Source organism: Melospiza georgiana, chromosome 11, assembly GCF_028018845.1.
Source record: "Melospiza georgiana isolate bMelGeo1 chromosome 11, bMelGeo1.pri, whole genome shotgun sequence".
NCBI classification, from domain to species: domain Eukaryota; kingdom Metazoa; phylum Chordata; class Aves; order Passeriformes; family Passerellidae; genus Melospiza; species Melospiza georgiana.
Window position 1 is genome coordinate 18357416 of NC_080440.1, and position 14592 is coordinate 18372007.

Genomic DNA, 14592 nt, shown 5'->3' on the forward strand with positions numbered 1-14592 from the left:
CTTCTTGAGGAGCCAACTTCCCGCTGTGAGCAGCAACCTTGCTGTGGATGTCATTGCTGGAAAAGTGAAAGCAGATTTTGCTCTATCACAGCTCAATACACCTTAGCTGTCTCTGGTTTATTTGCTTTTCCCAGTGGACATCATGGATGACAAAATGGGAAACAAAATGTACCTGTAGAGCAGACACAGTGCTGAGAGTCTTCATGAAAGGGGATGATTAAATCAGCATAAAAATTCAATTTGGTTTGAGCTTTGCTTTCTTTGGTCTGGATTTATCCAGAATTGTGCAGCCTGCAGGTCTGAGGGAAATAAAAGAGAAAAGCAGGAGAAAATCCTTTTCTAATGGATCTATTAAAGAGAGGTGTCTGTGACCAAGAAAAACATAATGATTTCCAATTTTTCCAATTTTCTAGAAATTCAGGAAGCTGATTACACCTAGCTCAGACCTGAAAATGCGGGGCAAGCTGGGAGGAGGAGCCTACATTGCAGCAATAAATGACTGCGATGCCAAACTGAAAGGAGATGGCACCATTTCCACCATCACAGAAAAGGAGACACATTTCTGAAAGAACTTTTTTTTTTCTTTGTTTTATTTTTTTTGTATAAAGAAATAAATAAATTCACTTAATTATAGAAGCTGGCTTGTTTTGCACAGAATTTTATTAACCAGTTAATTTTAAAGTGAAAATTGTATACTTGTTTAAAAAGTGATTTTTTTAAATTACTCTATCCATAATGATTCTGTAAAAGAAAAAGAAATAGTATTATATGGTCTGTTAGTGATGACTTCTTGTAATATGGTGATTCCAGTCAATGTTTTTTGGTTTTTTTTTAGACTTTTAGAGGGACCTGTATAATGTGCTGTAAAACTTTTCTACTTTGATTTGTGGCAGGTGTAATGTTGTATAGACCTTCTAACCTGTAAGCATTTCAGCCCATTTCAGCTGTCCATGTGTGTATATAAAGGGGACCAGCCTGTCCTGTGGTTTGCTTGGGAAGAAATCTCCTTTCAGGGCAAGTTTGGTGATGCTGACAGCGCCTCAGCTGCTCCCATCTCCTTCCCTCCACCCTCCACTGGCTTCAGCAGGGCTGGAAATGTGGAATGGGCCCATCCTGAGCCACTGTTTTCCTGAAGATTGGATAGAGGCTGGTTCTGAAGGGCTCTGAATTTTGCTGCTGTAAGTTCCTGGTCTCTGTCAGGATGTGCTCCCAAACATTTTCCATTTTCCCATGTGAGTGGCTGCTCCTGAATTTTGGCCAGCACTTCCCACTCCCTGGAGTGACCTGTGTTTGTGTGTGCTCCTCCAACAGATCAATTTATTTCACAGAGCTGGAGGTGTCCTGAGGGGAAAAGAACAGGTTTAAGGCCAGCTTTAGGGCTGTCTCTGTCTGTACAACTAATTCCCCTCCACAGGAATCCAGGATCCTACAGTGCAGCCCTACCCAGCTCCTCTGCTGGCACAGGGTGGGCTTTGGGGTGTCCTGTGCAGGGCCAGCAGCTGGGCTGGATGATCCTTGCAATTCTGATTCCTCTTCAAGGTCCTTCCCAGGTCCCCTCAGATCAAGTACTGCTTCCTCTGCCCTGCTGGGCTGGAGTTTGAGGTCAGAGCAGGGATTTCTTTAGCAGGAGGTTGGGGTGATGTCCTTTATGCATGGAGGAGCCCCAGGAGGTCACTTCTGTGTGGTGCAGGAGGGGACTCACACAGGGCTCCTGTGACCCCTCAGACACAGTGTGTCAGTCAGGCCTTGCTCTGGACTGACTCCTGGCTTTAAATAATGTGGTTTTGTACGTGGATCCAGCTGCTGGATGGTTGTTCCAGGAGGTGTGCAGATGCCCCAGTATGAAAACTCCTAAACTTTGTCTAAGAGTGTGGTTTTTTTACCTGATAATACTCCAAACATGGTTATTTGTTCTGGACATTTTTTTCTTGGCTTGTTTTTGTTATTTGATGGTTGTGTGAGAAACCTGGGGAGGAACAGCATCCTGCACTGCACAGGATCTGGGGACAAAGACAAGAGACAGCCCAGAAGAAACATCATAAAACCTGCTGCCTTCTCTTCAACTCCAACCCACCGGAGCTCAGACACCTGGAAGTTGTAAGCAACAGAAATGGCTCCTGACCTTCTCCCAAGGAAATATTTCCCTAGAAATCACTAAATATATCTTAATATTGGCTAGAACTGTACCTGCAGTCAGCACTTCTCTGAGCTCTTGCTGTTACTTCTTAAAAAAAAAAAGCATTTTTATGGAACTGCTTTGTCTCGAGTCACTTCATTAAATCTAATAGAGCCATTTCATTTTTACTTTATCTTATTTTTGTAGGAGTTTATTTTGTGTGTGGCAAAGTGGAAACCTAGCAGAGGACTTCAAATCCTCCAAGTCTTGTTTGCATGTCTCCATTGTGAGGTGCTTGGGGCAGGACATTTGGAAGAAACCTGGATTTAGGAAGGCATAGAACCATGGTTTTGTGCCTCCCTCAGAGAGAGACAAAACTCAATCGCATGGGAAAACTGGGAGAGAAATGTTCCAGAATTGAAACCACAGATTGATTTATATAAAATGAAAAGTCTGAACTGACATTGACACTCCAAAATCTAGGAATTCACATTTTTGGAAGTCCCAACAAGTCAGGACTATTTCTAACAATATTTGTGATTTGGGCTTTCTCTCCACCAACCCAGGCTGCAGAACCAAGGCCCCAAAGCCACACGTGGGTCCTGGGGTGGGTTATGGTAACTCCCAAGGAGAATGTGAAGATATTTTCTGATCAGTGAAGGGAGATAAACCTTTGGTTGTGTTTGACCTGGATTTCAGCACTCCTGAGAACATTTATGTTGTGTTTGGCCTGGATTTATGGCTCCTGAGCACCTTTAGGTTGTGCTGGGCCAAGAAATTTCAGGCCAAGAAATGAGAACCTGAGAGAACCTGAGAACCTTTAGGTTGTGTTTGGCCTGAATTTCAGGACTCCTGAGAATCTTCAGGTTGTTCTGGGCCTGAATTTCAGGACTCCTGAAAACCTTTAGGTTGTTCTCAGCCTGGATTTCAGACTCCTGAACATCATTAGGTTGTTCTTAGCCTGGATTTCAGATTCCTGAACACCTTTAGTTTGTGTTTGGCCTGGATTTCAGGCCAAGAAATGAGAACATGAGAGAACTTGAGAACCTTTAGGTTGTGTTTGGCCTTGATTTTGGAATTCCTGAGAACCTTTAGGTTGTGTTTGGCCTGGATTTCAGGACTCTTGAGAACCTTTAAGTTGTCTTTGGCCTGGATTTGGGACTCCTGAGAACCTTTAGGTTGTGCTCAGCCTGGATTTCAGACTCCTGAGAACCTTTAGGTTGTGCTGGGCCTTGATTTTGGGACTCCTGAGAACCTTTAGGTTGTGTTGGGCATGGATTTGGGACTCCTGAGAACCTTTAGGTTGTGCTCAGCCTGGATTTCAGACTCCTGAAAACCTTTAGGTTTTGTTTGACCTGGATTTCAGACTCCTGAGAACCTTTAGGTTGTGGTCAGCCTGGATTTCAGTGTCATTCCCTTGGCAATCAGGATTCTGAGGAAGTGCCAAGAGGTTCAGCCCCTGCTCCTGGGGCCATCCATGGGCAGAAAGTGATGCCACACAGGCTGAGAGGATGCCTTGGTGTTTTTGGAACCCCAAATAGGACAGGAAATGATGCCTTGGAGGGGCCCCCAGAGCAGAGGCCAGGCAGGGTTAAGAGAATAAAGTGGGCATTGATGAAAGCCTTCAGTGGGCACAGCTTGGGCAGCCACAGCCTCCAGAGGCTGCACCCAAGGTGGGCCATGGGCACGAGTTTGTCACACAATTATCAGTTTGGGCATTCACAGATCAGGGGTTAATGCTCCAATTCCAGCTGCAGATAATGAAGTCATTTATCCTCAGTTTGCTCCCCCCAGCTCATTTTTATTTACACTTTTGGGGCCTGAGGCCATGAGGTGTCCTTGAGTTCTAGGCCCAGAGAGGAATTGTGTCTGACCAAAATGTGAAGGCAGTAAATAACACTCTGTCTGGAGTTGAGATTATGCACTAATGCAGCACAGGAATTGAAAAATACAAAAGCTAAAGGCCTAAAGCATGACAGGGATCAGGATAAACGCTGCTGTAGGACAAAAAGTGTTCCCTGTGCTTTGTGTGAGTGCAGGAAGGCTGTGCTGTGCCCAGGAGCTGCTGTGAACATTTCACCTGTGCTCTAAAGCATCCCTGCTCTTACTGCTGTGCTCTGTGTGCTCCTAATTGCTGATTTGTTTAACACTTTACTGATTTAAAGAAAAAAAAAAAATTTTTTTTTCTTTTTGTGGGGAGGGAAGTGGGATGGTGAATTTCCTAATTGTGGTTGGGGGATTTTTGAAATTATATGAGGGGAAAATGTAAAAAACCCAGCTCTGTGTTTACCCAGCTCTTTTTTATCCGCCCTTTTCTGAAATATCTGCAGAGTTATTAAAAATAATACAATAAAAATGAAAAACCACTAAGGTTTATGTAACATTTTACACAAAGAAATTTGTGTTTCTGTTTGGTTTTGAAGGGCACAAGATTTCATCTACTGACTTTGTTCTCAAAAATTAAAGGAAATGGGCAAACTCCATTCTGTGTATTTTAGTTTATATCCATGTACAGGACATGACACTCCCTTAATGAATTAAAAAACCCCAGCTACCCTGGCAGAGCAAACAAATGTCCCTTGTACAGAACTGAGAAACAAAAGGAGGTTTAGCAACTTGTTTGAGGTCATGCAGCAAATCTGTGGCTGAGAGAAACTGAAGTTCCCTGGGGCCTATATCCATATTTATTTATATCCATATCTATTTATATCTATATTTTATATAGATATTTAGGTATAAATATATATATATATTAAAAATAAATATAGATATAGACCCCAGGGAACTTTAGTTTCTCTCAGCCATATATATTAATTATATTATATTATGTTACATTATACATATAATGTATATTATATTATATTATATTATATTATATTATATTATATTATATTATATTATATTATATTATATTATATTATATTATGTTATATTATATTATATCTAGCTATATAAATATATCTATATTTATTTATATTTAAATATATAAAATATAGATATAAATAAATATAGATAAAAATATAAAGCAAAAGTAAATATAAATAGAAAGATTATACCTATAAATAATAACATAAAATATAAATTTTAGAAATTAAAAAATTAAAATATATTTTCAAATTTGTAAAAAGTTACCATATAAATTATGAATATAAATACAATAAATGTAAATATGAATAATATAAATAGATATGATATGGATGTAGATATTAATATACATATAAGTATATAAGTATATAAGTATATAAGCATAAATATAAATATAAATATAAATATAAATATAAATATAAATATAAATATAAATTTTTTGCTGACCAGGCACCACTTCCCTGCTGCTGGCCCTTCCTTCCCACCCATGCCTGGTTTGGTGGGGCCCCTTTGTGTCCCTGGCACAGTCAGAGCCATGCAGGGATTGCTTCAGGAGCTGCTGGCGATGAAAACCCTGCCCAAGCCAAGCTCCCCGTGCCCTCAGCTCCCTGCCCAGCCAGAGGAGATGCCCCAGGGAGGGAATTGCATCTTCCAGCTGCTGAAATGAAATGAAAGAACCTCCCAGCCAGGGCTCTGATTTTATGCTTTTGTGCTCTGCTGGGTGCCTGAAGTGTTCAGCCCTGGAGCCTCCAGCATCAATAGGATGTGGAACTGTTGGAATAAGTCAAAAGGAGGCCACAAAAGTGATGAGAGGGCTGGACCCCTCTGCCCTGGAGCTCACCTGGAGAGGAGAAGGCTCCAGGGAGATCTCAGAGCCCCTGCCAGGGCCTGAAGAGGCTCCAGGAGAGCTGGAGAGGGACTGGGGACAAGGGATGGAGGGGCAGGACACAGGGAATGGCTCCCACTGCCAGAGGGCAGGGCTGGATGGGAGATTGGGCAGGAATTGTTCCCTGTGAGGGTGGGCAGGCCCTGGCAGCTGTGGCTGCCCCTGGATCCCTGGCAGTGCCCAAGGCCAGGATGGACACTGGGGCTTGGAGCACCCTGGGACTTTTGAAGGTGTCCCTGCCATGGCAGGGGTGGAGCTGGGTGACTTTTAAGGTCCCTTCCAACCCAAATTTTTCTATGACCCTTTCTTATATCTCAGGCCCACATGCAGGGAGAAATTCTTACTTTAACACACAACACACTCATGAAAAATTCTGCTCTTGCCCCTGAGGCACCCTCTTATCCTGCAGCATGCAACACAGGAAATTAAATTCTTTTCTTAAAGGCTCTTTCTCATCTTGACTACCCAAGCCTGGCTCTAATAAGGAAAACGTGGATTTTGACAAAACCTTTTCACTCCTCTCTGACTGTGCCACTCCTGGTGCTTCTGTGCTGTTTTGCTCTGTGCCAGGGTAACAGCCAGGCCCCTGTTTCTTCCAAGGTGCTGATATCAGCTGATGGAGAGGCTCCTTTCACACTGTGATTAGCTCCATGGCTTTATATCTATCTATATCTATCTACATCTATATCTATATCTATATCTATATCTATATCTATATCTATATCTATATCTATATCTATATCTATATCTATATCTATATCTATATCATCTATATCATCTATATCTATGTAATCTATATCTATATCTATATCTACAAAAATATTTATATTTACATCTATATTTATATTTATAAAATGGGTCTATTTATATCTATATTTATATTTTTAAATTATATTTATAACTATATTAATGCATATATTTATAAAATTAATTTATATTTATGGAAATATTTATAGTTATGGTTATAATTTATATTTATTTTAAATTTATACGAGCTCCGTGGCTTTGAGAATTAGGGATTACCATCCTTGTGGTATTCCAATTAAACAAGAAGAGAAGCCTAAGGATAGTCAAGAATTCCTTGCTAGCAGTGGTTAATGACAAAATATTGGAGTGTGCTGGTTAATCCAGCCCCTCAATCCCCCCTCCATTCCACTCTGGAGAAGGCACAGCACTTTTCCTTCAATATTGTTGTGAAACATCTTCTGAGGAGCGCTGAGAGCCGGGGCTGACACCATCCCTTCCTTGCCCTGCTCCTCAGGATGAATCATCCCTGCCCTCTTGCCACAGGGCTGGAAGCTGTCTGCAGCTGAGGCATGCCACGCTCAGAGGAGCACACAGCAGCTATTTGGGCAGACACCTCCAGGGCCAGGGCTAAGTTTGGCAGCAGCAGTGACGTGGGACTGCTCAGCACTGGTGTCACAGCCCTGGCAGCCACGGGCAGGGGGAGGGCAGGGGACAGGGGCACAGCCAAGCCATGGCCCCTCGTGCCTTCAGCAGGGCTCAGAAGGGAAGGGATGAGAGAGATCCAGCTCCAAAAACAAGCTGGGGGTCTGGTAAATAAAGCTGCATACTGAGAGGTGGAAGAAACAAGGGAAGGATTCCACTGATCCATGAAAGGAATGAGAGGGGTCTGCTGGTAAATAAAATTAGGTGCTGAGAAGTAGAAGAAACAATGGGAAGGATTCCACCGACCAATGAAAGGAATGAGAAGGCGTCTGTCTTATAAACAAGCTGGGATTCTGCTGGTAAATAAAACTGGGTACTGAGAAGTGGAAGAAACAATAGGCAAGATTCTACAGATCCATGAAAGAAATGAGAGAGTTCTGGCTTTACAAACAAGCTGGGGGTCTGGTAAATAAAGCTGGGTACTAAGAGGTGAAACAAACAATGGGAAGGATTCCACAGATCCATGAAAGGAATGAGAGAAATCTGTCTACAAACAAACTGGGGGTCTGGTAAATAAAACTAGGTACTGAGAGGCAGAAGAAACAATGGGAGGGATTTCAGTGATCAGTGGAAAGGAATGAGAGGGATCTGTCTTTACAAACAATCTGGGGGTCTGCTGGTAAATAAAACTAGGTACTGAGAGGTGGAAGAAACAATGGGAAGGATTCCATTGATTAATTAAAGGAATGAGAGAGATCTGGCTTTATAAACAAGAGAGAGTCTGCTGGTAAATAAAGCGGGTTATTAGAGGTGAAAGAAACAATGGGAAGGATTCCACTGATCAATGAAAGGAATGAGAGAGATCTGTCTGTACAAACAAGCTAGGGGTCTGGTAAATAAAGCTGGGTGCTGAGAGGTGGAAGAAACAAGGGAAGGATTCCATGATTAATGAAAGGAATGAGAGAGATCTGTCTGTACAAACAAGCTGGGGGTCTGCTGGTAAATAAAATTAGGTACTGAGAGGTGAAAGAGACAATGGCAGGGATTCCACTGATCAATGAAAGGAATGAGAGGGGTCTGTCTTTACAAACTGTGGGCAAAGCTGGATGCTGAGAGGTGAAAGAAGCAATGGGAGGAAGCAGAAATTCCTTAGGAAAAGAAAAAGGGGGGGTACATTAGAAGGGGTCTGTCTTAGGTGATTTGGGAAGTCTGTACCTGTCACATGTCTCAGCCAATGTGGAAAGAGAGGGAAATGCAGCCAGGAAATTGGGATAAAAAGGAGACTGCATGCTCTAACAATTTGAGACACCCCTTAGGAAATGCCCATGGCCTCTCCCTGTATTTGAATAAAGTTCTAGGCCTCTTCTGCCTCCTTTTTGGACTCAAACCTCTGGTGTTTGAGGATTAATTTTCCTGACAAGAACAGGCTTTCTGTGGGTTATTCACTGGTGCCAGGGGGTCAGGCTGTGTCTGTGCTCACGGCCCTCAGTGGAGCAGCAGGAGCTGAGCTCTGCCTGCTCTGGAGACACCCAGGTCTCCCCCAGCCTGCCCCACATCACCTTTGAAGAACACATGTGTAAACTCCAACTGAAACCTGCCCAGGAATTCCTTTGGGCTTTAGCACCTTGCCTGGTTTTGGTTTCCTTTCCTTTCCCAGTGAAATCAGCTTTTTTGGCTGGGTTGAAATGGAGGCAAAAATCACAGGCTAAAGACCTTGGAACCTAAAACTCAGCTCAGAAAACCAGGAAAAAACAGCTCAGAAAACAGCAATAAGAGCAGAATAGGCCATTAAGATCAAACAGGATCAGGGAATCTCTATGTGCTGTTTGCAGGGATGAAAGCATGATGTGGTGCAAGGGACACTTAAATCAGCTTTTCATTTTTCCTCTTTATTCTTAGATATTATTTCCAGCAAACAAGCCCAGGTTATGCTTAAAAGTCTCTGCATTTTTGCCCAGCTCTTTCCTGAGACTTCACTGAAAACTTTTTGGGTTCTGGGGGCACAGATTCCTCCTTTCCATCTCCTGTAGGCATCATTTTTGTCCTTCTGTACACCTGAGCTTCACTTTCAACATCTTCAGCTGCCAGTGCAGCCTCTGCTCCTGGAGCAGAAGGAGAAGGGCTGTTGGAGCCTATTAGAGCCTATTAGCTAATTGGATTAATTAAAAGAATCTGGCTGCACATGATGCCCATGACTGGGGATGGAGAGTGAAGTGATGGGGAGAGAAGGCAGGAAGAAGTTGGATTTTTGGGATGAAGCTGTGGTTTCTCCTTTCTTTGAGTATGCAGCAAGGAGGGGTGGGGTGGCACCTTTATTTTTCAACTAATTTTTGAGTGTTGTTACTCCTGGAGTTTGTGATATTTTTCATGTGTTTCTGGGTGTTTTCAGAAGCCTTTTTGTGATCCCAATTGAGAGGTTTCTTTCAGATTTTAGATTCATTGAATGTGCAAGTTTTTCCTTAATTATTCCTGCCCTTGGCAAGCTCAGCCTCCTCAAACCCCTGTTTTATCCACCCCACCCCTGCAGGTGGGATTGTAACCCTGCTCTGTGTAGTACAGTGCTGCTGCTAATTAAAAAATCCTAATTATTTGGCTAATTCAAGTAAAGTGGTTTAAAATTGTTTGGAATTAAAGGGTTTTTTTCAGCAGATATTGACAAAGCCATGTTTGGTATTTTTGGGAAATGTAACACATAGTCTGGACTAATCCTATTGTGTATGCTATTAATGTGTCCTTTGAGTTGTTGTAGAAAGGTGAAATAAATTTTATCCATTCAGCTTAGTTCAATTTACCTGTATTTTTATAGAGTTTGGGGGTTTTTTTGTGAAATGATCCAATCTTTGAGAAGTTGTGTTGTTAGCTCTGTTTTGGGGAGGAATCTGCAGGCAGGACGGAGTGAAGAGGCAGCACTGGGGACAGGAAATGTGGCTCTGCTTCTCTGGGCTTGTTATTAAATGTAAATATAAATAATATAAATATATAGATATATAAACAATATAAATATAAATGTAAATATAGATATAAATATTATATATATAAATGTGGGTATTTCATGGGCTGATAGAACTGTCTGAGGAACCCTGAAACTCAGGGAACTCTGCACACTGGAATTCTGCATCCTGCAGCAGCCACCACTCTGCATTCACATGGAATTATCCACAACAGATTATTTCTCCTTATCAAGGACACAGTGAGTGAAAGCTGACTCAAAAATCAGATTTCTCCCCGCTGAAAGTCCCATTTCAGATCAGGAATTGTAGGAAGCTGCTTGTTCTGCGTGCCCTGTGCAGTGCAGGAGGCAGCAGCTCCCTGGGGAAGGTTCCTGAGCTGCCCTCAGGGGCAGGGTAATCTCACCCCGGGCTGCAGGTGCTCCACAAGGAACCTTGGACAGGATTTTTGTGGTGCTGTGGGGACACCTTTTGGTTAGAAAGCAGTCTGAACCTGGGTTTGGATCCAATCCCCACCTCACACCCAGCTCTACCCTCACTTTTCATACATGGACTTGCCCTTCCCTGTTTCAGGTGATAAAATTTACAAATCCCTTCTGTAGCTGCTTTTTCTTCCTCTTTTTTTTTTTTTTTTTTTTTTTTTTTTTTTTTTTTTTTTTTTTTTTTTCTTTTTTAATGCAGTTCTGAGGTTTTTCCTCCCAAAGTCTTGGTTTCCCTATCATTAGGTGGCAGCACATGCCAGCACAAAATCTGTTTGTCCCCAGAGCTGGAAGACAGAAGGTCAGGAGAGGTTTCCTTGGATCTGAATCATGATGCAAAGAATGAAATGAGTCCTTACAAGAAGATAAAATGAACCTTCTTTCTTACATATCCATAAATCTTCAGGCTGAAGCTGCCACTGAGAGTGGTACAGATTTTTGAATTATGGGGAATAACATGTGGTGTGAGGGAAAATGACGACAAGACATCCTGCAGGAAAAGCCACTCCCATAAATTTCATGTCTGGTTTTGTTGCTCAGGTCAGGTTACATGAAAATGGAAAGTCAAATTCACATTTGACTTTTCTTTTTTTTCTTGCTCCGTCTGAACCCTGCCCAATATTTCTGAGGAACACCTCAGAACATCCAGCCTGCACACATAAAATGTCCCCACTATCAGCCCATCCTCAGCCATGGTTCTGAGGTTCCTCATTGAATATCTGGGAATCACAGCATCAACAGCTGAAGCAAACCTCCTATTTAATTAGCAGCAGGTGTAATTAACACCCACTGTTTTGGATCCAGGTGTGAGGTGATGAGGTGCAGGTGAAAACCAGCATAGGAAAGGCAAAGCAAAACCAGAAAAGGTGAAGGAAAAGAGGAACAAAGTGCAATTTGTTTTTAATTGTGTTTTTGCTTGCATTTTAAGCAAAGCCTTCCCCATCTCTATGTGTTCTTTGTGACCAGAGCTGTGTGAGAGAAAAAAAAAAAAAACACCTGAGATGGGCCAGGACATGGCTGAAAGGGGGAAAATGAGGAATAATTCACACTGAGGCTTCAACTGGGAGGTTTCTCATTCTCAAGGCCATTCAGCTCTAATTTCTGGGAATTCTTTGAAATCCCAGCTTGGACCCTCAGGGTTTGCCCGGGGAATTCTGGGATCCATTGCTGAGTTTCTGTCAGTAGCAGTGGAAATTCTTCTGCTTTCTCAAATTCCTTCTTTCCCCAAACCTTGTTAATGCTTCCAAGTCTAGTCTTGGATTGGAGCCCTGTACATCCTCAAATAATCTGATTTGTCCTGTCACCTCTGACAGGAATATTTTTTTTTCAGACAGGAATAAATTTGTATCTCCTATGATTTCACATGAAAAGTAAATTCCTACAGCACAGTTCTGAACAAAGAGCCTGATTTACAATCCTTGCTTCCATTAATACCACTAATATTATTGTTGTTGGTTCTAATGAAGGAATGGGATTATTTTTAGGTTAAGAATGATTTATTATTTAGATAAATATTAGAGGTTGTGAGATTTTAAAGCAGTAAATAATTGGTTATAAGTTAGGAGTAGTTACAAGTTTCTTTGTTATAAGGTAATATATAACTTTCTAAACTAATAGATAGTTGTTATAGGGGGTTTTTTTGTGTGTGATTTATTACCTTTACCTAATTTTGTTGTATTGTGGATGTTATAAATATTTGTAGATATTATGTATTATTTGTTATATATAATATATCTATAATATATATATGTATTATTTGTTATATATATATATTTACATAGAAAAATAATAATGTCTATATATGAAACATAAATAATATTATAATGTAATATAATACAAAATATAAATGATACAATTATTTATATATTAAGATATAAATATTTTTATTTAATGGGGTTTTGTTTTATATATATAAATATTTATATTATAACTTTTAAACTATTATAGCTTTTAAACTAAACCCTAGAAGCTGGTGACTATTTCAAGCCCCAAATCCCCCCTGCTTTTCTCCTGACAAGCTTGCACATCGATTCTGACATGCAGACTGACAGCTCCATGGCATTTTGGAATGTTCCAACTGCACTGAGGGTTTTGTGGTACTATTTATTTCAGTGCCCCCATTCCCAGAGCAGCCACTGACTCACAAGAAAAAGCTAAGAGCAATATTTGGCATTTGTTTCCTGTGCAGTACAATTTGCCTGGTTCATTAACCTTCTTTATGTAGATGTAAATTCTGAGCCTGACATGGCTATTTTTGGGGAGCATGTCAGAACCAGATTTGTCTGTCTGAGCAACGTTTGCTTCAGAAAAATGTTGGAAATTGCTTCAGCAATTTTGTGTTTTGAAGCAGATTTTGCACAGGCTGAGCTGTGTTTGCGTGGTACTTTTGGCTCTTCAGCACCATTAGACTTGCAGGACAAGGAGTGTCTGAAGCACCAACTGGAGGACAGTGTTAAACCAGAAATATTTTCTTTTCTTGTGCAGACTGAGGGAGGCTGAGCCTAAATTCTGCTGTCACTTGTACCTGGATGTGCCAACAGTGGCTGGGCTCAGTCTTAGGGGGCATTTCCAACCTAAATGATTCTGTGATAATTCTGCCGTCCCTCAATACTTTTTCTATACTTTTCTCTCTGTTTTGCCAAGAACTGTGTGGGAAAGGAAGGAGGGGGACAGAGAGAAATCCATTGGCCTCTTCTGCTGCTAATTTCCAGCTTTGTCTCACCCTTGTTTGACTCAACTCTGGTTCTCCACTCCTTGTGGCTCCTTCTTTGGAAAAGTTGGTGCTCAAAACACTGAATTTCCTCTGGCCTGGTGCTGACCCCTCCTCTCCCCTCCACAGCAGGAATTGCCTCAGGAATTGACCCTCAGAGCTGGCTCTGGCACACACAGCTGGATCTGCCCCACAGCTGGATCTGCCTTCCACCCTGACCCCCAAAGTGGCCCCTTCCTCCCATTGGGGCTCCCTTGGCTCCTCTGGCTGCTGCTGGAGATGCTCTTTGGGGGATTTAGGGACCAGGTGAAGATGCTCTTTGGGGGATTTGGGACCCGGTGAAGATGCTCTTTGGGGGATTTAGGACCAGGTGAAGATGCTCTTTGGAGGGTTTAGGACCAGGTGAAGATGCTCTATGGGGGATTTAGGACCAGGCTGGGCAGGGAGCACAGCCCATCAGCCTGGGGAGATGGGATCTCATTGAGCTCCTCCTCAGCTGCAAAGAACAGAGGAGGTGGCAATGTCTGAAACCTGAACATGGGCTCCCCTCTGCCAGGCTTAACTGAGCCACATCCTCCCCTTTTTCCTTCTTGTGCTGCTCTTTGGAGATCAGATTGCACCAAGGAACTGGACTCAGATGGGACTGGATTCTCCACATCCACGCAAAATTTAAATGAAAATATTTTCTGGATGTTTTCTCTGCCATCCTGCTTGGACTTGGTGTAGACTTGCATGATCACATGAAATAAATGAAACAGTGAATTAACCTGGAACCTGAGCTTTCAGGAGCAGCAGGCTTCTGTAGCACAGGTTAGAATTGATATTGGAATGGAAAGCCTTGTCCAAGTTGTTCCAATACCTCCTTTCTGGGCTGTGACACCTGCCTCAGATTGGAGCCTTTCCTGCTTTTAGTGTGTCCTGGGTGGAGAAGTGTTTCATGCCCCTGTTGGTGTTGTCACCATTTAAGGATTAATTGAGGTGGGCTCCTTTCTGCAGGGCTTGGGGCCCAGATGTGCACAGGGATCTGGTTCTGATGCCTTTTCTGTCAGCACAGCTGGATTAAAAAGAGAGAAGAGAGAATGTTTCCCCAGGTTTAGCAGCAGAGTATGTGGTTATTGTATTAGTGGGGTTTGCTGAGGTGATGTTTTAAAAGTGCCTTTGGACTCAATAAACTGGGATTTCCAGATCCTGCTCTTCAG

The 14592-nt window shown here is 42.1% G+C and overlaps 1 protein-coding gene across 5 annotated transcripts in view; it reads left to right on the forward strand.

The window, feature by feature from the left end:
• SLC6A11 (solute carrier family 6 member 11) overlaps window positions 1–4599 on the forward strand; it is a 107929-nt gene extending 103330 nt beyond the window's left edge. For 2 of the 5 annotated variants that reach the window (XM_058031808.1, XM_058031809.1), the window contains exon 15: window positions 414–4599. In XM_058031808.1, the coding sequence (XP_057887791.1) occupies window positions 414–566 (153 nt within the window). In that variant the 3' untranslated portion in view covers window positions 567–4599. The remainder of the gene's footprint in view (window positions 1–413) is intronic. The other 3 variants (XR_009115053.1, XR_009115055.1, XR_009115054.1) reach the window with 3 other exon arrangements.
• Window positions 4600–14592: the final 9993 nt, after the last annotated feature.